Consider the following 25,125-nt stretch of genomic DNA (forward strand, 5'->3'; position numbering starts at 1 on the left):
CAGGTCCCCGTGTCCGTGGCCATGATGTCCCCGCAGATGATCACCCCACAGCAAATGCAGCAGATCCTCTCGCCGCCCCAGCTCCAGGCCCTCCTGCAGCAGCAGCAGGCGATAATGCTGCAACAGGTAACGCCGGTGCTGGGCTGGCTGTGCGTGGGCTGGATCTGGCCGAGCCACTTCTCACAGGTGTCCGTGGATGCTGGAGCTTATTGAGGGCAGACAAATTGGTCCTTTCCTCCCGGGGCTCCTGCGTTCCCCACATATTTCCTCGGGGATTCCCAGTGTGTCCAGCACCAAGGGATGAAAAGAGCCGCAGGTGCTAACAGTGCAGGCTTGGGGCTGCCCAGCTCTTGGGGACAGCTGGGGACAGGGTGGATGATCCTGGCTCCACCGACCCCACATGGAACCCCCATGGCCAGGGCTTTGGGGCAGGAGCCTGGGTCCGGCTCCAGACCTGAGTGCATGGGTTTGTTTCTCACGGCCCCACTCGGCTTTTCCGGAGCGCTCTGTCAAATGTAAAATGAATGGGAAGGGAAGAAAAAGGAGGAGAAGAGAAAAAAACAAACCTCAGCTCCAAAACAAAACAGGTCTGCTTGGGTAAACACCTCCTGCCTGCGGGAGGGAGAGAAGGAGAAATGCCACAAGCATCCTCCACGCCCTTCCTCCTGCCTCCGTACCTGTTTACTCCAAACAGGCTGATAAGGATTCAAGATTGGCCCCAGGGAAAGAACAAAGGGTAAACACTACCCTGGGTGGGTCCTTCCACAAGCCTCTTTGGAGCCGGATAAAGAAACACGTTTGACTGCAAATTAAACAACCCAGGCCGGAATAGCTCGCATTCTCCACCAGAAGAAAACCAAACATCACACCTCTCACCCCTGACCCAATGTTCCTGCAGCCGCGCTCGACCATGCTGCAGAGACCTGGCTTTGACTGGCTTGCGGGTAAACACCCAGGCTTTCCAAACCTGTTTGCCGACAGAAAAAGCAAAGTTGCTGCTGTCAGCGCTGTCAGCCCCGAGCTGATAAAGGCTTCCCGGCATCCAAAGGGGCATTCCTGAGCCGCTGCCGTTGCCCCTGTGCGGGGGTACGGGCTGGGTGGGAGGGGGCTGCTGGGTCTCGCTGACCTCCCCGTGCCTCTGCTCCCCTCCTGCGCAGCAAATCCATCACCGACAGTTTATTTTAGGGGCCGGGGCGAGAGCTGGCATCAACTCCAGCAGGTCGTGGGGCTGGCTCCTGCAGGCAGGGACCCTCTCCAGTGGCTCATGGTGGTGCTGGGGGTGTTTTTCTGTCTTTTACTGGCCCACCAAAGGGCTCCTCCGGTGAGAAGCTGGGTTGCCTGCACTTGTCCATGGTGCTCGTGAGGGGGGGATGCAGGTCTGAGCCCCTGGTACTCACACGGTTGCACCGGTCAGACCAGGAGCTGTGGCTGATCCTTGCCCCTTCCCAACTGGGAGCCCACCGGCTCTCACAATACTTCCCAGGGGTGTTTTGGGGTCCCACCGTACTGAAAGTGGGGTTTCTGCACCGCTGAAACATCGCATTATGTGCCAGAGTGCCTGGGCTCGCTTCTTTAAAGGGGTTCACCCATCTCCTGGCGTTCCAGATCTTCACATCAAACAAAATCCCCCCTCAGCACAGCCACAAAATCCCCAGGATACAGAGAATTTAGTGAGCTGGGGGGGGGGGTTGTGGCTCTCCTCCCCGGGGCCGGGCAAGGCGGACCTGGACCAGCCGGTGGCAGAAAGCCAGGGCAGCCGGTTGGCATTAAGACGAGCAGCAGGTTTGGCATCGGGGGTGTTTGGGGCTTTCGCTTGCTGTGAAGATCCAGAGCCCTTAGGAGCGTGTGCTCAAGGTTTCTTCTGCAGCCGTGACTCCTTCGGCGGGTGCTTTTCCTCTTCACCCACAGCCAAGAGCCTGCCCTGACGGCGCGGTGCCAGGAGCTGGCATGGCTGTGGCAAAGCCCAGCGCTGGGCACGGGATAGCGCCAGGCAGGGAGATGCAAACGAGGTGTTTCTGCTGCTAATCTAGGCTGCTCTCTCCCCTCCCGTCCCTCCCTCCCTCCCAGTTGCAGGAATACTACAAGAAGCAACAGGAGCAGCTTCACCTGCAGCTATTGACACAGCAGCAAGCCGGAAAGCAGCAACCCAAAGAGGTGAGCTCATGCAGATGGGTTCTGGGCCATCAGATCTGGCAGCAAATAAAAGGGGGACCAGCACAAAACAAGGTGTGTGTGGATCCCAGCACCCAGGGCAGCCGGCTAGGAGCTGGCAGGGATGGACACGGGGTGTCCTGCTCCTGGGGGGTGCCAGGGTGGCCGGTCCGGGTGCTGGGAGTTCCTCCTCCTCCTCCCTAGCCGCGATCTGGCGCATGCACCGAGCTACATCGTTCTTGGCACCGCATCCTTGTCGGTGTATCTAGAAACTCCGGGGTGGGTGTGAGGAGCGGTGAAGTCAGTGGGTGCGGGCTGGCAGCTCTGGCGAAGCCGCTGGACCCTCAGCAGGAGGGGTGGGTCGCTGCCCCCCCAGCACAGAGCAAGGGCTCCCCAAATCCTCCTGGTGGGAGGGGGGCAGGCGAGGCTGGGCTCAGCCCTTGCCCGATGCGCTGACCCTGCCAGGCTCTCAGCACAGCTCGGGCAGCCCAGTCCTGGTTGAGCTGGCATGGCAGCACCCTGGCCAGTAGGCAGGCAGGGCTGGTCAGGTGGGAGCCCAAACCAAGGCTTTTCCTGCCAGGAAAGGTGGTTCCACAAAACCTAAGCACTGCATGAAATAGCCGTGATGCTGGCGAAGGGCTTTTCCAGTGAGAGATGCTCAGGTAGGGGATGCTGTCAGCACCCCCGTGACCAGGTTGGCAGTGATGGGCCCTTTGCTGGGGAGGTGGTTGGCTGAGGGAGAATTGTTTATGCTGGTGTGATTGCGTCAGTCTTGTGTAACTCCCTTTACACAACAGGTTCTGCTGCCCTTTTTCGGAGTCATGCACTCCGAGGCGTCGTAGCTTTATCAGCAATGCTCGGGTTTGGGGATGTGCCGGTTGCACGGATGCTGGGGGTTGACCCTGACGGGCAGCGGGCAGATAGCACTGCTCCCTTCCTTTTTCTTACATGTTTTTGCCCTTTTCTCTTCCTAGATCGGTGCACTTGGTACCATTGGGGGGTATTTTGCGTTGCATGTGCTGTTGTATGCCTGGCATCACTGCCCTCTCCCTCGGGCATCCTTCCTTGGGCTCCCAGCACCAGACGGACATGGAGCTGAGCCATTGGGTCCCTGTCCCCGGCTGAGCATCAGTAGCAAGCAGGGAAATGGGTGCTGGGGCCATTCATTGCAGTCCCCGCTCGTGGAATCCAGCACGTTGATTTACACTCACCAGTTCTCAGCACTTAAAAAATTCAGCTTGCTTTTGGGGAAGAAAGCATATAAGCCCAGGCTACGTATTGGGGTGGGGGCTTGATGGCAAAGGACGTGCCGGTGCTGGGGGAACAGGAATGCTCGGGGTCACACCGGCACCCACTCAAGCTTTCAATAGACTTTGACCCAGGCTTTCATTGCGGGCTGTCGGCGTATTTACGCGGCATGCGTGGGGTCAGGCTTTATCAGAGCCATCTGCAGGAGCTGGAGTAGCTGCTGGTGCTCCAGGAACGGGGGAGGCATAAATCTGAGCTTCCTCAAGGGCTTTCCTCTTGGCCGTGGTGATGTTATATTGCAGCAACGAACGGGGATATAATTAAGCTCTAACAAAGGGCTTGCTTAGTGGGCTCCTGGTTTCAAAAAGCGCATGTTAACTTTTAATTAAATGGTACAGAGGAGACGAGAAATTTATCAGCTAAGAAAGTCTTGAGTGGCTGGCAGGGGGGAAGAGGCATTAGATGCTGCTATAGGGGTGTGTGTCCAGCTCCTGGCAGCATCACCACCCCATGGCTGGGAAAACCAGCCAGGGGTTCCCCACGAATGGATATCGTAGTGTTTCCACTCCCCAACCCCCTAGCCGGGCTTCGTGGGGTCAGCTTCATTCCGTGAATTTGGGCAGCTGCTATTAATAAAGCATGCGTTCGGCAGCGGCGTGTGCCTGCCGGCAGCGGCGGTGCCGTTGCTTCCCCCCGACGGCGCAGGGAATAGCTGGCGTGTCTGGGATGCCGCTGCAGAGCCACTCTTGGCCAACGTCGGCTCCTTCATGGAAATCCACAGCGGTATTTAATTACGGCCCCGCTGCAAGGTTTGTAAACCGAGCGCCTTCTGCTTTCCCTCTGCTTGATTTCAAGGACTCGCCTCGGTGTAATTGTTAAGTCAGCGGCTCGTCTGCGAGCGCGGAGGAGGATCAGCAGGTGGGAAAGGCTTTGTGCCACCACCACCACCGCCACCGCGCCGAGGAAGGTGCCGGGAGCAGGTAGCAGCATCCCATGGAGGAGCGTCTCAGATCTCCCCAGGAGGAGCGGCGTGGCTGGAGGTCCCCTGGCGGGTGCGGGGAAGGGGAGAACAGGAACAGAGGGAGCGCGGAGGATGGAAACGTGTCGGAAGCGCCTGTCGGCAGCATCCTGTCCCAGAGGATGCGGGGGGGATGCTTTGTGTCCGTGGTCTGCAAGGAGCTGCGTGGCGGCGGGGGGTGCGAGGAAGGGGCTGAGGAAGACGGCCGATCCGTGCATCCATGCGTCTTGCCGGGATGGGGCTGAGCTGCAGCAGCTCCCAGCCCTTCCTGGAGCCTTTTCCTGTGCTAGGGTGTAAGGGCGAACCGCCGGCCCCTGGCAGCATCCTGGGCACGGGGGGAGCAAGGACCTGCGGCGCAGGGCTGGGACGGCTCTGGGCAGCCCCTCGCCCTCGTGGCAAGAGGCAGCGAAGCCAGTGGCTGCCATCCCGCTCTTTCCCTGGCTGCTTTGCCTCTCCAAGCCCCGCTCCTGCAAGCAGCGTCCGGGTGCAGAGACCCCAGTATCCCCTGGGGGCGAGGCCAGTGGATCTCCCTGTCCCCCTAAAGCTGCTGGGGGGGGACGTGGGTTGTCCCTCTCCCGAGTCTGGTGGGGCAGAGGAGGGGGCTGGCGCGGGGGGGGGGGGGGTTGCCTGCTGCCTAACCTCGGTGTCAGCTTAATGAACTGCTCCTGTCAGTCCTGCGTGTCACGCCGAAACTCCTCCTGATGTGCTCATAAATCAAAGTGACGGCGGCTCTTACCCCAGTAGCTGCATCCAGTCATCTGCGTCTAATGTACGCCGAGCACAGGCGCAGCTCTGGACCCCGAGCCCCTGCGCTGGGATGGGAGGCAGGACTGGAGGGGGGGGGGCAGGATCTGACCCTAACACAGAGCAAGCTTCTCCGAGGAGTGCTGGGGGGTCCCCTCCGGGAGGGGCTCAGCCGGCGTTTGCCAGGTTGGGGCTTGGTGAGGGGAGAGGAGCCGAGTGAAACGCACGGAGCGATGGCAGGGAAGAGGTTTTCTGTAAGGTTGGGGCTGAAAGTCAGGCTCTGGCCGCCCTGCCTTCTCCAGGGCAGACTTGACTGCAAGACCCTGGGCTGGTGGGTGCTGGTGGGTGGGTGTGCACGTGGGTGCGCATCCTCACCCATCACGCTGGGTGGGTTTGAGCCCGTGCAGTTTATTGGCTCCGCAGTGCAGCAGTTGCTCCCTGGGGACTGGCAGGTTGGCTTCCCCAGGGAGAAGTGATCCTTGTTCTGGCTCAGCCCAGGCATTTGTGCATCCGCCAGGCACCAGGACTTGTATTCCCAGGGCTGGTCCTTACGTTGGTGGTCTGGTGAAGCTGGAAGGATGCACATGTGGATTCGAAGCACGGGAAGGTGCGGGTTCAATGTGGACAGCATCGTCCCTGCCAGAGCCGTGCATGGGTCAGGGCTGCCCGGTCCCGTGGGGCAGGGGGGGGTCTGACTCCACCAGCCGCAGCTCCGGTGAGGCCAGGTCAGGAGAGCCCAGCTGGGCTACGAGCTGCAGGCGATGTGCCCCGGGGATCCTTGTGACTTCATTCACTCCAGTTTCCTCCTGCCCTGCAGCCTGGAAGTGACATGAATGAGGCTGTGTTCATGCGGAGCCAGGGCTTGCCCTGGGGTCCCTGGGGAGGGCAGCAGCAGAGACGGGAAGAGGAGGAGAAGCCGCCCATCCCATCCCAATCCCATCCCAGTCCCATCCCAACCCGTCCCAGCTGCTGTTCTAACGCAGGCGAGGGCACGCAAGTCCATCCCACGTGGTGGCAGAGCTTCCCCTCGCAGGGGACAGGGACGGTGCTGCCTCTGTTAAGGCCCTCGGGTGCGCAGCCTTGTCCTTGGGGTTTTTTTCCTCCATCATGATCCTGCGGTCCATGGCCTGGCTCATGGTCCATGGCCAGGTCCCTCCTGGCTCAGCACCTTGCTCAGGAGCCAGGGCAAGCACAGATTTCTCTTCACTGAGCAGAAATCGCTTCCATTTGTGCTGTTCTCTTCAAGCATCAGAGGTGCAGGACTGAGGCAAAGCCAGAGAGGGTCTGGACCTGACGCTGGGGGTCAGTCCTGCCATGGCCAAGAGGTGGACAGGACAGGGAAGAGTCTGCACATCCCTCTGAGGCTGAGAAACCAGACTTAAACTCTTTCTGTGACCTAGACGGGACTCACAGTCGTGCCTGACATTGCAGACTGTGGAGGATTTGCAGGACCATGCCTGGAGCCCTATCCTCGCCCTTCATTTCACAAAGCCGGGGCCAAGCATCTCTAGGGGACCACCTGTATCCCAGGGGTGCTTTCGGGTACAGCAGCGTGCGCTGGTTCCGAACTGGGTTTGCCGTGGAGAGCATCTGCTGTTCCCTGCTGAGCAGAGAGCGGGATGCAGCCTCGGGGATCATCGAGCAAGGGAGGTGCGGCTGTGCCAGGTCCCTGAAGTCCCCAGTGCAGCAGGAGCCTGAGTCCCCACGATGCTCAGACCCAGCCAGAAGATAAAGGGATATTGCCTTTTGCAAAGCTCTTGCGCTCATCAGTAAGAACATGGCTGTGGAAATACTTATTTTTGGGGTTGCAAAGCGCCTTGGCCGTGCTCCGCCGAGGAGGGGGCTTGCTCTGCCGAGAGGGGTCCCGATGCTTCTCTCGCCGAGGATAACGGAGCTGCCGTGGAGGGGCTGGGCTGCTGCTGGGGCTGGGTGGCGCGGCACAGCCGGCTCAGGCTGCCTGCAGCCCGGCTCCGTGCAACCTGCAAACAATGTCTGCACAAACAGAGGGGTTCGAGGGGTTCAAGGGGTTACGGAGACGCCTGCCCCGCTAATGAGGCCGGGCAGGCCCAGGGCAGCTCCCCTTTCGTGGCCGGCTCGGATTAGCAGCTGCCTGTCCCCATCCCTAATTGAATTCTCTCCCCTTCAGTTAATTCTCATGGATTTCTTGGTGCCTCCCCAGGGACCCGTCCTGCCTAACTAGTTTAGGGCTTGGCTGGGTTGGTTTGGCTGGGTTGGTCAGAGCACAGCCGGCTCCTGGGGGTGGGTGGGAGAGTTGCCTACCTGGGGGGTGCTCCTGGCCATGGTGGGGGCACCCATCCTGGCACAGGGCACCAGCTCCCCTGCGGACAGTTGTTTTCTGCCCCCTGTGTCAAGAAGGGGCTTGTAATGGTCATTTTTGGCAAGTAGGGACCATTTCCCTGCTTCAAGGAGGGTCCTGTGCAGCCAGGGTGCCTTTTGGGTGCTGGGAGCCCCCTTTGGGTGATGCTGGGTGCCTGTGGGAGCTCACCCTGCGGCTGAGCCTTCCCCTGTGGGACCCCACAGCTTGCGTTTGCAGGTTCGCCCACCTCGCAGGCAGAGCTGGGTCTCTGCTCTGAGCAAGACCCCAGCTCTGCTCGCTCCCTCTCTTCTCGGTGCTTTATTTTTCCCTTCCCCTTTCCTTTTCTTCTCCTCCTCTTCCGACAGATCAAAGCCTCCGTCCGGCTCAGCCACCAGCTGAGCAGGCTCAGCGCCCAGCAGCAGGATGGAGGCACACAGGGCCGCGGTACCACGGCTGCGGGCATCCCTCACGGCCGCCGCCGGGCCCCTGCGAGGCTTCTGCTGCAAGGCTGGAAATAACACGCTTTGATTTCTCCCTTTTGTCTCCTGGCAGCCGTTAGGGAACAAGCAGCTGGCCTTCCAGCAGCAGCTCCTGCAGATGCAGCAGCTCCAGCAGCAGCACCTGTTAAACCTGCAGCGCCAGGGGCTGGTGAGCCTCCCACCGGGGCAGGGCACAGTGCCCCTGCAGACCCTGCCCCAAGGTAAGGACCCCTGCCCAGGCAGAGCGTTGGGGGGAGTCCCCGTGGCTGCAGCTTCTCCCTGCTCCGAGTGACAGAGGGCTGGGGAGGGGGCTGGGGCGTTGCTTTTCCTAATGTACCCATTTAAAGTTTGGGATCTGGTTGTATTCATGGCCGGAGCAGCTTTGGGAGTGTTTGAGCAGGGCTGGGTGCAGGATCGGGTCCCCAGCTTCCTCTTGCCGAGGGGTGCCGGGGTGTGGGGGGCCGGGGTCTCCTTTCCTCTGGTCACAGCTCTGCAGGGCTCCGTGGGTGCTGCAGGCACCTCGTTTTGGGCTTCCCGAGGGTGCTGTGCAGCCTCCCGTCACAGCTGCCGGCACAGGGGGCTCTGCCCGGCTTCAGGAGATGATTTGGTGGTGCACGGTCCATGCTGGGCTGCCCGAGCTTTGGGGAGCCAAGCTGTGCCAGTAGAGGGGGGAATCCGAGGGGTCCCGAGCCAGCCCGGTGCATGGGTGCCAGTGGGTGCTGCTCCTCCCCGCTGACAGCGGGTGCTTTCTCCCTGCGCCGTAGCTGTGTGCCCCTCGGACCTCCAGCAGCTCTGGAAGGAGGTCACGGCCACCCAGCCTGTCGAGGACAGCATTAAGCAAGAAGGTCTCGACCTCACCACCAACACCTCCAACTCTACCTCGTTTTCGGCCGCCAAGGTCTCGCCTCCCATTTCCCATCACCCTCTGCCCAATGGACAGAGCACCATGCACACGCCGAGAAGGGACAGGTACAGCCCTGGCGTTTGTGTTTTACCCCTGGAGAGGTGGAAGGGGCTGGGATCCATCACCCACAGGGCTGGCGGCAGGGTTGGGAGGGTCGGGGGTTTTCTGCCCGCCCCCAAAACAATCCTACTCCTGTTTTGCTGTGCCCATGGAGGACTGGGAGCCACCGCTGCGGGGTGTCCCGTGGGTCCCCGAGGGCTGGTCCCATGCACGGGAACGCTGGAGCATCACAGCTGCCCCGTCTGATGGTCCCTTTCCCTCTTCTGCAGCTCTTCCCACGAAGAGACCCCCGGCTCCCACCCACTGTACGGCCACGGAGAGTGCAAGTGGCCCGGCTGCGAAACCCTCTGTGAGGACTTGGGACAGTTTGTCAAGTAAGTGACTTTGGGGGGAGGTTTTCCTGGAGGAGGGGAGAGCCCAGGCGCTCAGGGTGGAACAGCATGGTGCTGCTGGAGGGGGAGACCCCAGAAATAGGTCCGGACCCCCCAAAATCTGTCTGCTCAGAGATAGGGGGGGCCCCGTGCAAAAGGCAAAAACCCAGCAGGGTTTGCTGCTGGAGGAGAACTGGGCAGGCCCAGGCAGCAGGCGAGGGGTCTGCAGCTCCCCTCCTGGGGGGCGAGGGGAGGGGAGGGAGCAGATGGCAGCGCGGCACCCGCTGACACTGCTTGTGGGCTCCGGCGCTGACTGATTAACTCCGCTGTCGAAGAGCCCTCTGCTAGCGTCAGGGTCAAACAAATTGTTTTCACGCTTCGTCAGAGGTTTACTTAATTAGTTCATTTGCAATTAGATCTCTTTGTAGCCGGGATTTTTAGCAAAGACATCAGAAGGAACTGACGGGCTTGCTTGCTCCTTCCAACCTCCCCCACCCCCCCACCCCCCGCCGCCTCTCCGGCTGTCTGCTCAGCGCGGTGGCCGAGACGCACCGACGCGTGCTTTGCTCTCCATCGGGGAGATCTGGGGGTTTTACAGACCTGTCCTGTCCGCTGCCACGCACTCAGGGCCGGCTCCACTGGGAGCATCCCTTGGACCACACCAGCCTCCTTGCTGGTAGGGAAGGAGCCGGGCGGAGGCCTTGCAAAGGAGGATGAGGAGGTGCGAAGGCAGCCTGGGGATGCTGGGGGAGCCCTGCCCGGTGGCGATGGAGCGGGTGGTGAATGATGAGGCATCTCCTCCCACCTCTGGGGCATGTGTACACGGCACGGCACGGGGCAGATGAGCAAGCTCCGCTTTGGAAGCTGGAGCTGGGGTTGGCCAGGGCTAGGCTGCGGTGCCAAGAGAGCCTTGCTGTGCCAGCCGGGGCTCTAGGGTCCTTGCACTCCCCCGTCCCACCTGCCTGCCCCCCCAGGCAGACCTAGTGCTTGCAGGAGCAAGCTCCCCAAGGGGCAGCCTCGCCGGCAGCACTAGTGAGGTGTTTCTGTCCCCTCTCCGCCAACATGAGCATATGTCGGGGTGAGGGGTGGATGGAACGAAGACCTCCAGCTCCCAAGGGCTGAGCCCACCTGCGGCAGGGACCTTGCTTGGAGTCCGGGCACCAGCTTCAAGCCTCCTCTGAGCATCACCTCCATGGAGTAGCTCGGAAAGCCTCAGCAGTGGGGGTGGAGAGGGGCAGCAGATCCTTTGAGCAGCGGTTTGTAAAAAACCTGTGAGGGTCAGGGGGAGGCGTATCTGTTCCCGGCCAGCACAGCTTTGGCTCTCGATAGCTTTTTCCCTGGGGAAACAGCTGTGCCCTCGGTGTGCTGCGTGGGGAGAGGAGCGGATGGCTCGGTCCAGCTGCAGCCCTGTGGAGTGGGGTTGGGACACCGGTGGGGTTTGCTCACGTACAGGCTTGGCAGCCGGTCCCAGTTACCTAACTTGTTTTTGCAAGTTGGGGCTGGAAGTCTCACAAAGAGCCGGGTGAGACTCCTGCTGTCTTCTGCCTCCGGACTGAGGGTAGATAGTCCTGGGGCACCTTCTCCTGGGATGTCCCAGCAGAAATATCCCAGCCTCGGTCCTGGAGAGCATTGGCCCACAACCCTGGGACACCTGTGTGTTTCCCAGCGTCAGATGCCACCTTTTGGGGTGTTCCTGGGGTGGCCCTGGTACAGTTTGCCCTGCTGCCCAGCACCTCCCCCTCCAACCTGTCCCACTCCTCCAGTGAGGAACCCCTGGGTTTGCACCCACCCCAGCAAGGAAGTGGCCTGGCTATGTGACATCTCTGGTGCTGGATGTGTCCCCAAGCTGCTGCTTTGCTGGGTCTGGGGGCAGGGACCCCCAGAAGGTGATATCCCTGGCTCTGTGGCAAGTGGCGTCCCCATCATCGACTGCTTGCCTCTGCCAGGAGCCCTTCCCTTCCCCATGAGGGAGGGAGGGCAGGAAGGACCAAACGGCCTCGTGCTTTATAAACATAAAGTAGCCGTATAAACATCAGGCATGAAAGCGGTAGAATGAGGAGCACCCTGGAAACGTCACCTTTTGCCTTCAGGGGTTTCCTTAGAGGGTGTAAGTAAACCTCCATAATGCCACCTTTGTCCTGGAAACCTGCTCCTCAGGTCCTCCTGGGCACCTGCTGCCAGCAGCCTTCTCCAGGACTTACCATCAACCCGTGGGTGGCCATAAGCACTGCAGGGCTGCCCCAGCGCTGCCACGGGCAGGGCTGGTTGTCTACAGCCACCCTCCAGCCCAGTTTGCTTGGTGCCTTCGTGCCTCAGTCTCCCTTCTGCTCGTCACGCTGTGGGCAGCAGTGCCAGAGCATCCCCGGCACAGGCAGCGCCTCACGGGCATCCTTGGGCGTTGCTGCGGTACAGACGGTTTGCAGGTCAGGGCTGATCCCAGGTGTGGCCCAGGTGGAGGGGCCACATTTTGGGCATGTCCAGGCACAAACACCCGTGTTCTCCTCCCCAGACACCTCAATACAGAACATGCACTTGATGACCGAAGCACGGCCCAGTGTCGGGTTCAGATGCAAGTGGTACAGCAGCTGGAAATACAGGTGGGTACCACCCCAGCCCCCAAGAACGCAGGTTTAAAAAGCTGTTTCCTTTCCAACTCTGCACGCCGTGTCTTGGCTGCTCTCTGCAAGAGGGGGTTAGCCAGGTTGGGGACGGTAGTGAGATAACCAGCCACCCCCGGGGCTCATTTTAAGCATCCTTCCCAAATAGGGGTGCTGGCCCTGGGCCACATCCTGATGGAGATCAAGGCCTGGGGGACCCTCCAACTGATTCCCCTTCTGACAACAGCATCCCTGCACACTTAGAAGGGATAAGTCATCCCTTCTGCCCAAAGTGTCCCTGTGGGTACAAGGGGATGCCACAGACCTGGAAGACACATGCTGCCTGGGGGGGTACGTGCCCCTAGACACAAGCTGTGCCCCTGCCCTTGTGCCCAGCCGCGCCACTGCAGTGAGAGCCACGGGGCTGCTGGGTGCCTGGGAAATCAGGCCACTTATTTTGGTGGCTGAACACGGTCTTTGGAGCCCAACTTCGGGGTGCTATTTTTGGAAAGCCAGTTCTTTAAATAGTGCCTTTCCCAGCGTCTCCGACTCCCCGATGTGTCGTGCGTAATTCGGTTAATCGAAAAGGGGTGGGGGTGGGGGAGGAATGGGAGGAAGCCGAGGGTTGTCATCTTGGGACTTAAAAGTGGTTGAGGAGGAAATTGAGACAGGGCAGTGGTCTCTGTCAGAGGGTTGCTCACCGAGCCCCCCACAGCATGACAGTGCCCGGGTGTGTGGCGGGGGCTGGCAGCAGCTCAAGGCGGTTTGTGCCCATCGCCATGTGGGGCAGTGGGTGTCACCACAGGGAACACCAGCCCCGGGGGGGGACAGCAGCCTTGGGAGCCTCTGCCCAGAGTTACGATAATGGGGGCTGTGGAGGCGGGGGGGGGGGGGTGGAGGCGGGGGGGGGGATGCAGCAAAACCTTCCCGGGTGGGGAGGCTGCGAAGCCGCCTGGGCGAAGGCGTGCGAGCGCATCCTGCTCCCCAGCCCCAGCTAAAGGGAGAGGTTGAAAGCAATTACTGGGGCTTGAAGAGGGGAGGGAAAGGAAGGGGAAGAAAAAAAAGCTGAAGGGCGAGCAGAAAGCTGCATGTGCAGAGAGGAGAACCTGCCACCGGAGCTACCAATTATAAAGTTTTCAGCACGGAGCTCCCGCTGTGCCAGCGGAGAGCGCCTGCATCACGAGGGGAGACCTGTCAGCTCTAATGAGCACCACGACAGCACGAAAGCATCTGAGCTGCTCCAAACTTGCAGCAAACTCTACTCTGGCTCCTGCCTTTAACTCCTTCCTCGCCTGACTCCCGGCTCCAGAGCCTGCCTGGGGAGGGGGCTTGGCTGGCAGGGAGCTGGCAGCACATGGGGATGTGGCCGAGCCCTGAGCTTGAGGGGTCGCAGTGGAAAGGGGAGGTGACGGGGAGAGAGAGGGTGTCAGATCCCATCGCCTCCGCCGGGCTCAAAATCTCTCCTGGTGCCACAGTGAATATTTCACCCTTCTCCGCACTCGGGGGAGTAAACAGGCGAGAGCGCGCAATTAAAGCGATGTTGTGCGTCCGGGTGGATGGATGGACGGACGGAGGGATGGGTGGATGGACGGACGGAGGGATGGGTGGATGGACGGACGGAGGGATGGGTGGATGGACGGATGGAGGGATGGGTGGATGGACGGACGGAGGGATGGGTGGATGGACGGACGGAGGGATGGGTGGATGGACGGACGGAGGGATGGGTGGATGGACGGACGGAGGGATGGGTGGATGGACGGACGGAGGGATGGGTGGACGGACAGGGAGCTGCTGGTGAGCGGGAGGCAGCAGAGGCTGGAGGAGGGCGAAGGGGACAGGGACAAGAGCACCTGGGCAGGAGGGTGAGGCTGCGGTGGGTGGCTGGGACGGGGCCGTGCTGTTGGATGGCAGCCAGAAGGCATGGGAAACGACTCCATTTCATCCTACATTTTTCACCTGACTGCACACATGGAGCTGGAGCAGCAGTAGCCCCTGTGCCCCCCACAATGCATGCCACAGCCTGCCACAGAGCCGTGGCCCCACTGGTGCTCTTGGGAGGGCTCAGCGTCAGGCAGGAGGTGGCTCCTGTGGGGATGCTGGAGGATGCTGCCTGCCCAGAGCCAGGGCTGGGGACACCTCTGCAGTGGCTGCCGGCACTGCCTGACCATCTCCCTTCTGCTTCTTGCCTCCTGCAGCTGGCAAAGGAAAGTGAGCGTCTCCAAGCAATGATGGCCCATCTTCACATGAGACCTTCAGAGCCAAAGCCTTTCAGCCAACCTGTAAGCGTGCGTCCCCCTCCTGCCCTTGTACATCCCCGCAGCCGCTGGCTGCCATCCCCTCCCTGTCCTGTGCATGGTCACCACAGCCCTGCGTGGCCCAGCTGGACGGGCTTCTTGGGGTGGCCATGCCTTGACCGTGCTCCGGCACACGTAGTCTGGTCCCTTGTGCTGGTGCAAGGCATCAAGCAGGAGTGGAATGCAACCTGTGTCAGAATGTTGTGCTGTTCCGCCAGTTTGGACATGTAATGGTTGTATCCCAATCCCATCCCATCCCGTGGCTGCAACCTCTCCTGCAGCCGCATCCCATCCCGTGGTTGCATCCCCATCCCGTGGTTGCAACCTCTCCTGCAGTTGCATCCCATCCCGTGGTTGCATCCCCATCCCGTGGTTGCAGCCTCTCCTGCAGCTGCATCCCATCCCGTGGTTGCATCCCCATCCCGTGGCTGCAGCCTCTCCTGCAGTCGCATCCCATCCCGTGGTTGCATCCCCGTCCCGTGGTTGCAACCTCTCCTGCAGTCGCATCCCATCCCGTGGTTGCATCCCCATCCCGTGGTTGCAACCTCTTCTGCAGCTGCATCCCATCCCGTGGTTGCATCCCCATCCCGTGGTTGCAGCCTCTCCTGCAGCTGCATCCCATCCCGTGGTTGCATCCCCATCCCGTGGCTGCAGCCTCTCCTGCAGTCGCATCCCATCCCGTGGTTGCAACCTCTCCTGCAGTCGCATCCCATCCCGTGGTTGCATCCCCATCCCGTGGTTGCAACCTCTTCTGCAGCTGCATCCCATCCCGTGGTTGCATCCCCATCCCGTGGTTGCAGCCTCTCCTGCAGCTGCATCCCATCCCGTGGTTGCATCCCCATCCCGTGGCTGCAGCCTCTCCTGCAGTCGCATCCCATCCTGTGGTTGCAACCTCTTCTGCAGCTGCATCCCATCCCATGGTTGCATCCCCATCCCGTGGTTGCAACCTCTCCTGCAGCTGCATCCCATCCCGTGGTTGCATCCCCATCCCGTGGTTGCAACCTCTCCTGCAGCTGCATCCCATCCCGTGGTTGCATCCCCATCCCGTGGTTGCATGCCTTTGCTGCCTGCTTTTCCGTGCCGAGCTGCCGGTGTGCCGGGGGGCTCTCCCCACCCGTCCTTCCCCTACCAGCGCCCAACCACCCGTCCTCCCTCCCGCCTGTCCGTGCAGCTGAACCTGGTCTCCAGTGCCACCCTCTCCAAGAGCACTTCCGACACGTTCCCCGACGGCTTACCTCATCCCCCCACCTCCGCCACGGCGCCCATCACCCCCCTGCGGCAGGGCCCCTCCGTCATCAGCTCTTCCACTTTACACAACGTGGGGCCCATCCGCAGGAGAAACTCGGAGAAGTTCTGCACCCCAATATCTTCAGGTGAGCATTGGGATGGGGCTCAGCACCCTCCAGCACGCGGTTCCCAGGTCCCCAAGCTGATCCCTTCACCCCCCCACCCCCAAATTTCTTATCCCCTCTCCAGAACTTGCACAGAATCACGAGTTTTACAAAAACGCAGATGTCCGGCCGCCCTTCACGTACGCCTCGCTCATTCGGCAGGTGAGTGGCTCCCCGTGCTGTGGGCTTCAGCTCTGCACCCCGAGACCTGCCTGTGGGGCACCTTGGGCAAAGCCCCGCTCTCCCCCATTTATCTCAGTCCTGGGGGAGCCCCTGCACGCGCTGAACCCCCATGTCTCCCCCCAGTGCCTCCCTACGGGATGGGTGTCAAGCCTCACCAGGGCATCATGAGTGATGCTCTTGTCCCCTCTCTGGTTTCCCAGGCCATCCTGGAGACCCCCGACAGGCAGCTAACGTTGAACGAAATCTATAACTGGTTCACGCGGATGTTCGCCTACTTCCGAAGGAACACGGCCACCTGGAAGGTGAGAGCAGCTCTGCTCAGCGCCGGGGGGCTCACCCCATCCCACCCAGGGCTCACCCAATCCCACCCAGGGCTCGCCCTGTCCCAGCCAGAGCTGCCTGCCATGGGGGATGCTCCAGCTTAAATGGGCACCTGTGGTAAAGGACCAGTTTATGGCACAGCTCTGAGATGGTGCAGGAAAACTGATTTTGTGGATAAATCCCACGTTTCTCCCCCCAAAGGCTCATCCCATCCCACCCAGAGCTACCTGCCACGGGGGATGCTCCAGCTTAAATGGGCACCTGTGGTAAAGGACCGGTTTATTGCACAGCTCTGAGGTGATGAAGGAAAGTGATTTTGTGGACAAATCTCACATTTCTCCCCCCAAAACATATCCCTGGTCTCTGGGAGCACATCATCCATGCAGTAGGATACAGCAGAGGGCTGCACTGTAGAAAGCTGGGGCTTTTTGCGGAGCTGGGGCTGGAGCAGAGCTGCCCACTGTGAGAGAAGGGCAGATAAAAGCGAGAGACCCTCGAAACAGCAGATCAGGGTAACGGTAACGCAGGGCAGCGAGGCGCAGTGGGGTGCAGATGCTGGTCCATGGGTATGGAGGGAGAGTGGTGATGGTCCATGGGGATGGAGGGAGAGTGGGGATGGCTGGGGGGACCGCTGGCACGCAGAAGCACCCGTGGTGCGCCCCTGCTCGGTGCTTGTTGCTGTACGGGCAGGTCCTCGCAGTTTTTGGTGCTGAGTAGCCGTTTGTCAGGACTAGGCTGATGGGCATCAGTTCTGGGGCAGCGCGCAGGTGCTGGGGCTGCTCCCCCCTTGGTTATTTAGAACTGGAGAACTGAGAAAACGTGTTGTGGAGGAATGGGGTGGTTGTGAGAAGGAGCAGTTACTGCCCTGACGGGGGAAGATTTATTTCTTGTTTCCTGCTGCATGCGTTTACTGAGACGCAGCATCCTCCTGCTTAGGGCAGCAAGAAATAAAGGGGCAGAGGGAAAGTTACACTTAAAAAAATTTAGAATAAACGAGGCACAAGCGAGACGGTGCATTTTGAAAGGGTTAAAGGAGGAATCGGTTCTCCTGGAGCCCAGGGCCCCCGTGTGTTGCTGCTGCAGATTCCAACAGCGAACTAACGGGTGTTTGGGCTCCAAAGCGCTATGGGTGGCCCCTGGCTTGGGCACAGCCCACCCTGAGCATCCCCACACCCCAGCAGGGAGGGTGGCAGTGGGAAGGAGCGGGGCTGGAGGGGTCCCAGGTGCCTGGGCCATTTCTGGTCCTGGCCGTGTCCCTGCGTCAGGCTGGAGTCCCCCTCACGGCACGCGCGCAGCACTGCAAGCCGGGTAGCATCGTGGGGAGCATCCATCGCTGGTCGCTGCCGCTGCTGTCGCGACCTGGGGACACCCCCGGCTGCGGGGACAGTGTGGGCAGTGATGGGGAGCACTGGGGCAGAGCCCGCGGTGGCCGTCCCTGCTCCCAGGACGGTGTCTCGCCGGCCAGGGCAGAGCAGGGGCTGTCCCCAGGGCAGCACTTTACCTGTTTTTACAGTTTTCCCATCTGTGGAATGAGACAGCAGCAGGTGAAAATGCCTTTTTCTTGCCTTTTTACTGGCTGAAAGGAGTAAATATTTTGGGTCTTTTGCTTTGCAGCTTCCTCGCACCCCGTGTTATCCAAGGGCAGAGCTGACGTCTTGAACAAGGGCATGGTTCCCTTCTTGCTGCTCTTTTATTTTTTCCCATTCCACCACCAGAAGGGATGGCAGGGGATTAAAAAGAGCTACCAGGGGGGGATGATTCCCTTCCCAAATTCCAGTGTCCAAGGCCAGGCTTCTTTTGAAGGAGCGGGATACACAGGAAAAAATAATGTATTTCCACCCTTCAGAAAGCCACCGTTTCTGCTGCAGCTTCTCCCTCATCTGCTGCTGCAGCTTCCCCGTGGGATGGGGCATGGGTGCTGGGGGCCAAGGCGGGTACCCCATCCCCACAGCGGGGCAGAGCCCCGGTGTGATGTGGGGGCCCACAGGGGGACCCCCGGCACGGCACGGCACGGGGGGCAGGGCCAGGGGTGTAAAGCAAACATCATTAGAAAAGACAAAGATGAGAAGCAAACAGAGCAGCCAAGTCTGGCACTGAACAAATACTCGGCTGAAATACAACAGCCACGTTAGGATGAGGCAGGGGACCCATCCCGACACGAGGTGGGAGGATTCCCGTGGCGGGGGTCTCGCCTGGCATCTCCTCCGTGTCCTGGAGCCAGCACCCTGCCTGACGCCCAGCACAGGGAACAGGGCATCCCAGGCTCCGGTGATGCTGAATCGCATCCTGTCCAGTGCCAGGATTTATTTTATTTCCATTTTGGCTTTTGCAAACACATACCCGCCAGTGCCTCGACGCAGGGGGGTGTCACCAGAGGGAGAGGGGGGACATGGGCACTGCTGGGCTGCGGCTGCGCCTCCACGTGCAGGAAAGGTTTCGGCTTTGCCACGCTTCTTGCCTTTAATCAGGGCTTTGTTTGGACGAGGAGTCCCCTGCGTGCACAGGAAGGAGGAAGGGGAGCGCGGGCAGGATCCGGCCCCAGCGAGGGGAGGAAGTCCTGTGTTTGCTCGCCAGGGGAAGGGGCTCAAGGGCAGCAGCAGGACCCAGCCCCGGCCAGACCTCAGACCCCTGGTTGCGGGCAGGGTGCAGGGTATTCGCAGAGACGGTGCAAGGACAGAGCCGCGGCTCATCCTGCTCCCATGCTGGTCCAGGAGCACAGTGATGTCTGGGGTCCCCCTTGGATTACCAGCTCTCCAGGGTGTCCGCGTGGTGCTGAGTGCAGCCCGACCCTCCTCTCTGGGTGATGCCAGCACGGGGTTTGAGGATGAGAGATGCTGAGGCCCCTGGGGCAGGGCATGTCTCAAAAGGAGCGTATCCCCTTGGGTGCGAGCGGCGACGGCACCGAGCTGGGACCCAGGGACCTGGCTCTGCACCGCACCCAGCATCGCACGAGGAGCTGGGCTGGTTCCTGGTGTGACTCAGGGGTTCCCTCCAAAAATTCACATCAAACAGCACTTGACTGCCCAAATCTCTGTCCCCAGGACCACCGCCACCTGGCTCCCACTGGGGCCATTGCGGCAGCGCTGGGCACACTGGGGTGGCCGGTGAGCAGTGGGCACAGGGCAGTGACCAGAGGATGGATGAATGGATGGACAGATGATGGATGGATGGATGGATGGATGGATGGATGGATAACCAGGGAAGGAGCCCAGCTTTGTTTATTTTTGTCCTTAAATTAAAAAGAAGGAGGCAACGGTGCAATTCGATGAGTTTCTGGGAACTCTTCACACTTTCCAGGGTGGGGGGGTTCAGTCCTTGTGTCTCCTTTTGCCTTGTTGTGTTGGCCAGCTTCTTTGTTTATACAGCCCCCGTTCGACCTTTTAAATTGCTGTTAATGTTTTAGCGTAACGAATTAGTCTCTCATCACGAATCAGGACTCGAAATAAAAAAAAAAAAAAAAGAAAAAAAAAAACCTCCGAGGCCAACTTCCTGAAATTGGGGTCATTCTCATTTGCAAGGCAGAGAATCTGAGAACCTTAATGCAAGGAAATTTATTCAAAGGCAGAGCCCCGGCGTGATTAGGCCCTTTGTAATTATAGCTCGGAGAGATTCCACTCCAGCCTCCTGCCTCCCTCATGGATTAGCAAGTGAGTCGGAAAAATACACAGGATTTAATTAGAGGCAAATTAAAATTGGTAATGAAATAGGGGCAGTAGCAAATGGCAGGGAGTTGGAAGGGGAAAAGGGAGCTGGTATCTCTCGGGGCTGTGCTGTCTGCCTACGTGTGTGTCTCTTTATTTTACATTTAGAAATGTAAAGATGGTCGATGTAAAGAAGAAAGGGAGGGAAAGGACCAAAAAGGGAGGGTGGGGGGAAAGAAAAAGAACGAAAAAGATTAGCTGGCTTTGCCGAGCTTCCCTGAGTGAGCTGCAGTGGAGAGGGTGGCTCAGCTCCTGGGTTCTTGCTGGTGTGACTTGTTCCTTGTCCCACGCTGTCCCCATCTTCCTCGGCACCTGGCCAAGGTCCGTGAAACGGAGTCGTGTCCGACGTGCAGCTCCGGGGCTCAACTCCTAAACCCTCCCGGTGCCGACGGGGCGAGCGAGTGTTCGCAGCACCCATGGGTGGCTTTGCAGAGCGTTTGGCTGTAGACACGCCGAGCGTGGCCAGGACAGCCAGGCGATGTGGGGACCTGCAGGGGCTGGGTGAGGAGGAGAATGGTGAGGAAGAGGAGGGCTCCGGGCGGCGGGGTGAGGGGCCGTGCCACTGAGCTCTCCTGCCCGCTCTGCCTGCAGAATGCCGTCCGCCACAACCTGAGCCTGCACAAGTGCTTTGTGCGCGTGGAGAACGTCAAGGGAGCCGTCTGGACCGTCGATGAGCACGAGTACCAAAAGCGAAGGCCACCAAAGATGACAGGGTGGGTCCTTCTTTCCCATGGGGGTCAGCCCAGCACCCGCGCTCCCACCTGCCCCTGCTGCCAGCGCCCTGGTCGCCGCGCCGGGAGCGCTCAGCCGTGCATTGTTCTGCTTTTTCTGCAGGAGTCCGACTTTAGTCAAAAACATGATTTCAGGACTCGGTTACGGAGCACTTAATGCAAGTTACCAGGTAAGGACCCAGTCTCGTCCCCGGCAGGGATGCGGGGGGCACTGAACCATCACCCCTCCGTAGTCCTGTTTTCCGTCATGGTCTCGCATCCTCCACGCCTCAAGCCGCTGCCGCTTTCTGTTGCAGGCAGCGCTGGCGGAGAGCAGCTTCCCGCTGCTGAACAGCCCCACCATGATCAACACCAGCTCCGCCAGCGGCATGCTGCACGTGGGCCACGACGATGTGAGCAGCACCGTGGAGCAGGTCAACAGCAACGGCAGCAACAGCCCGCGCCTGTCCCCGCAGCAGTACAGGTCAGCCCGGCCGAGGGTGAGAGGGTGAGGGACGGGGCTGGTGGGGGTCACTGGGCTGCGGAGGCTTTGGAGCTAAGGGACGGTGGCACGTGGGCACCCAGAGCTGCTTGTTGCCTCCCATGGCTCCTTCCCCCCCCAGCATGAGGAGCAGGGGTCGGACCAGGAGTTTCGTGGGGTTGTGGCGAGTGGGACCAGCTCCCCGAGGCTGAAGGCTTCCCTCCTCGCAGCCATCCAGTGCACGTGAAGGAGGAACCAGCTGAGGCAGAAGATGACAGCAGACCTGTCTCGCTGATGGCCACCACCAACCAGAATGTGACGATTCCTGACGACAGGGACCTGGAGGAGGAGCTGCCGGTGGAAGACTTGTCCTAAGGACCCCTTCCTCCTCCCCACCGAGGGGCAAACCCTTTCCACCCTCCCGACTGGAGACCAAGCGACGGCTCCCACCTCCCCAAGGTGACCTTCGGCGTTAACCTGTTTTTTAAAGGCACTTCCACAAAGCAAAAGGGTTTCCTTGGTGCAACAACCTGTCGCTTATGGCTCGTCCCTCACGCTCCCCACTGCCCCATGCTGCAGACCCGGTGACTGACCGACCCCTGCCGCAGGGGACATCCCATGACACGAGAAGCAAAAACCCAAGAGCTGGACTTTTTCTCCCCTCCTCCCTTGATTAGTGACTGGTGAACGAGGATGGTAGGTTGTTTCTGTCCGAAATGGTCCCTTTTTCCTTCCCCGGGCACGGTGGGCACAGGGAAGGCACCTCCGTCCCCTTTTCCCCTCCGGTGTTCTGCCCGGTGATGCTCAAGCCTCCACCAGTGACCACCCTGGGGAGGGAAGGCGGTGGCAGGAACCCGCTGTCATCTCTCCGTCTCCCAGTGGGTTTTGCACTAGGAGGGACCGTGGACCCTGCCCACGTGCTGCCTCCACCCGGCCTTGGGGGAAGAAACGGCAGAAACGGGGGCGAGTCCCCTGCCGTGGTCTGGATGTCGGGCTTGCAGCGTTGGCTCGTGGCCGGGGAAGGATGAGGACCAGCGCGTCGGTGGGACCGTGTCCCCTTTGCCTTGTCACCTCTGGCAGGTTGCTAAACTGCCCGGCGAGCAGAGCAGCCGCCCTGGGTTGGCCCCTGTCCCCACTGGTGGGGGGGCTGGTGGCACCCAGCGGTGATGACCATCCCCAGCCAGCCACCAGCACCGGGCAGCGAGGACACGGCTCCCTGCTTCCTTCTCGACACCGGCTGCAGCAGGTGACACCTCTCCCAGCCCATGCAGGGACGGCCAGTGGCCCGACCTCGCCGTTGGGGAACGTCTCCCGTCCCCTTGCGCACCCAGTTCCTCCTGCCAAGCCGGGGCAGGGACTCCGAGGATGGGCAGTGGCACAGGGATGCAGCACCCGCCACCGCCGAGCCTCCTCCGGAGGGGCTGGCATGGGCAGAGCCCGGCGCTGAGCTGCCTCCCAGCCGTGCCGCTGGCAGCAAAGCCGCCCCCGGTGAAAACCAGTGGTGGGCAAACCTGGCCGTGGCCCCCGGTGAAAGCCGGTGGTGGGCAAACCTGGCTGTGGCCGGTGTGCCGAGCCTGCTGCCACCGGCGCTCCCGCTTTCATCGTCTCTTTTTGTTATCCTTTTGTGTGCGTGTGCGTCCAGATGGGAAGATACCAAAAGATTTCTAGAGACAGAAGGTCCGTAGTTCAGGTGAACAGATGGTAATAATGCCAAAAAAAAAAAAAAATTAATAATAACGAGAACAACACAACCAAACACCCCTCTTCTCACTGCTCTTTCTTTCTGTGGTGGTGATGTGGGTACCCAGCGCCAGGCTCCTCCCGGCAGGCAGCTGCGGCCACCTCGGTGCCCTGTGCTGGCCTCAGGGACCAGCACCTTTCTCGGGGACCAGCACCTTCCCCAGCACGGCCGGGCTGGCACTGGCTGTCCTGGCATGCAGCAGGGTCTTGGGCGATTTGCCGTGATGGATGTGGAGCTGCTCCCGTTTTTGAGCCCAGCTCTGGGCTCTCCCGAAGCGACGCCGAGCGCTGCTCCATCCCTCCCTGTCCCTGGTACCCTGGGTTGAGACTTCGGCGGTGGGGGCTGCATCGCTGCTCCAGCACGTGGCCCCCAGCCCCGTGCGGGGTCCTGGCGCCGGCACACCGGGAGCTGTGGTTTGGGTTTAAATGCAACACACAGCTGTGGGTCAGGGGGATGTGTGCTCGTGTGTCCCCATGCATCCATCACCTCTGTGACATCGCAGAGGGGCTCTTGGCCCTGTGGCATGTGTCCCTGGGGCAAGCCTGTACCTCAGATCATCTTCTTTGCTGCCTGGTCCATCCTGGGTACCCAGGTGGCTGCAGAGATGGCGGGGGGCTGGCCCTGGCTCCCCCCTGCAGCCATCGGTGAGGCTGAGCGCCCCCCCCCCCCCCCCCAGCCTTGTTCCCAGTGCCACCCTGGCACCATCCAGGGGATGCCGAGCCCCTCGGGAAGCAGCAGCCACCCGGGGGGAGGCACAGCCCGGGGGGGGCTGTTGATGGGGGTCAGCAGCATCCCCCGGTGGGTGTTGTAGAGGCGCCCTTGAACCTTCTGAAAAACCCTGAAAATCCTGCAAAACCCACCCTGGCCAGCCCCTGGCGTGGGTGCCCGTGCAGTTGCGTGGGTGCTGGCCGTGCCGTGCCGTGCCGTGCCGTGCCGTGCCGTGCCGGCCTTCGCTAGGTGTCTCCACTCGACCCGTGTTTCTCTCCACGCCGCAGCCCCGCTCGCTCCCTCGCTGCTGCCAAAACACCCTGGCCAGGAGGTTTGCCAGCCCCTTCCCCAAGCCCTCCGGCTTCTCCCGGCTCATCCCTGCCGCTGCTGGCTCCGCCGGACACCAAAGACCCTGCTGGGGCTGGGGGGGCGCGGACTGACCCCCCTCTCTTGCAGTGTGGGTGCAGCCCTGGCCCCCCATGTATCTCCAAAGGAGCTGCAAGGCCAGAGGCGCTGCGTATTTTCCCATATTTTTCCATGATTTGTTTTTCTTTTTTCTTCTTTTTTCTTTTTTTTTCCTCTCTCATTTTTTTAATTTTTTTTCCTTTCTTTTCTTTTTTTTCTTTTTTTTTTTCAGTTTTTTGATCTTAAGTTATTATTTAAAACAAGTTTACAGCTGCCGCGGGCGGGTGTTGCTGGAGGGAGGCTGGCATTACACGTCGCTACTTCACTTGTATGAAGGACCAGGGAGGGATGGAGGGGCTGGATGTTGGGGTGCAGCCCCTGGACCCCCCCTCCGCTGCTGCTCCACCACGGTTCACCCTTGGCAGGGGATCGCCTGCCTCCCTCCAGGCTTTTGGGTTTTTGGTTTGCATCTCCCCAGCCGGGGGGGGTGGGGGAGGCAACTGTGGCTCTTAGGGCAGTGCCAGCACCCGGTGTCATCCCTGTGCTGCTCCAACGTGTCTGTGACAGCCCAGTGTCCCTGAGGAGGGAATAACCTGGCCTCATACTGATTTAACTTGTTTTTTCCTCAGGAGGGGGAGGTTTTGCAGCCTGGTGCATTCACCACTATTGCATGGGTGCGGGGAGGGCTGCGGGCGGTGGGTGCTGCTGGCCCCAGCTCCCCCCCACTGTGGGAGGTGTTCTGCGTGGGGGTCCTTCCCCCCATCCACAGGGCCACGAGCTCTGCCTGGGTTCAGACCCCCCCCTCGCTGTTTCAGGGGGGTGTTTCAGTAGCTGCTCCCCTTCGTTTGCTTTTCCTGGGTCCTTTTCCTTTGCCTTCCTCGTGCTCTTCAAATTCCAGTTTTTAGCAGCTCTGCAACCCCCTGGTTCCACATATGGGTCAGCAAAATCCAGGGTGGTCCAGGCACGAAGTGCCCTGGCATTGGCAAGCCCTCCAGCGCCTGCTGCAGTTCCTGCTCGGGGCAGGGGGTGTGATGTATTATTTTTTTTTTTTTTTTAAGCTTTTCCAGAGGTACAGACATCCCCGAAATGCTTCCCAGGGCCAGGGTAAGCCGCATGCCTCCAGATCCCCAGGGGTCCAGCCAAAACCCCTGTACACCGTCATGCCATCACCCCCACCCCCCACGAGGACAACCTGGCGCCTTCCCCTCCGCGCTGTATATTCCTATAGGTCTTTAGCCGCCAGCCTGGCTCCGAAGAGCACTCTCTATATATATTATATATATATATAAATAAATATATAA

General features: G+C 60.5%; 1 protein-coding gene across 8 annotated transcripts in view; it reads left to right on the forward strand.

Annotated features, from left to right (window-relative positions):
* FOXP4 (forkhead box P4) overlaps positions 1-25,125 on the forward strand; it is a 73,244-nt gene that overhangs the window by 43,708 nt on the left and 4,411 nt on the right. For 7 of the 8 annotated variants that reach the window (XM_080367312.1, XM_080367308.1, XM_080367309.1 and 4 more), the window contains 14 exons: positions 4-126; positions 2,068-2,154; positions 8,031-8,178; positions 8,722-8,926; positions 9,191-9,295; positions 11,802-11,889; positions 14,085-14,168; positions 15,355-15,556; positions 15,660-15,736; positions 15,958-16,059; positions 20,371-20,492; positions 20,614-20,680; positions 20,807-20,973; positions 21,201-25,110. In XM_080367312.1, the coding sequence (XP_080223438.1) occupies positions 4-126; positions 2,068-2,154; positions 8,031-8,178; positions 8,722-8,926; positions 9,191-9,295; positions 11,802-11,889; positions 14,085-14,168; positions 15,355-15,556; positions 15,660-15,736; positions 15,958-16,059; positions 20,371-20,492; positions 20,614-20,680; positions 20,807-20,973; positions 21,201-21,345 (1,722 nt within the window). In that variant the 3' untranslated portion in view covers positions 21,346-25,110. Of the gene's footprint in view, positions 1-3; positions 127-2,067; positions 2,155-8,030; positions 8,179-8,721; positions 8,927-9,190; positions 9,296-11,801; positions 11,890-14,084; positions 14,169-15,354; positions 15,557-15,659; positions 15,737-15,957; positions 16,060-20,370; positions 20,493-20,613; positions 20,681-20,806; positions 20,974-21,200; positions 25,111-25,125 lie in introns of those variants that run through there. The other variant, XR_013924105.1, reaches the window with a different exon arrangement.

The sequence above is a fragment of the Falco punctatus genome (assembly GCF_963210335.1).
Source record: "Falco punctatus genome assembly, chromosome: 17".
Lineage (NCBI taxonomy): Eukaryota > Metazoa > Chordata > Aves > Falconiformes > Falconidae > Falco > Falco punctatus.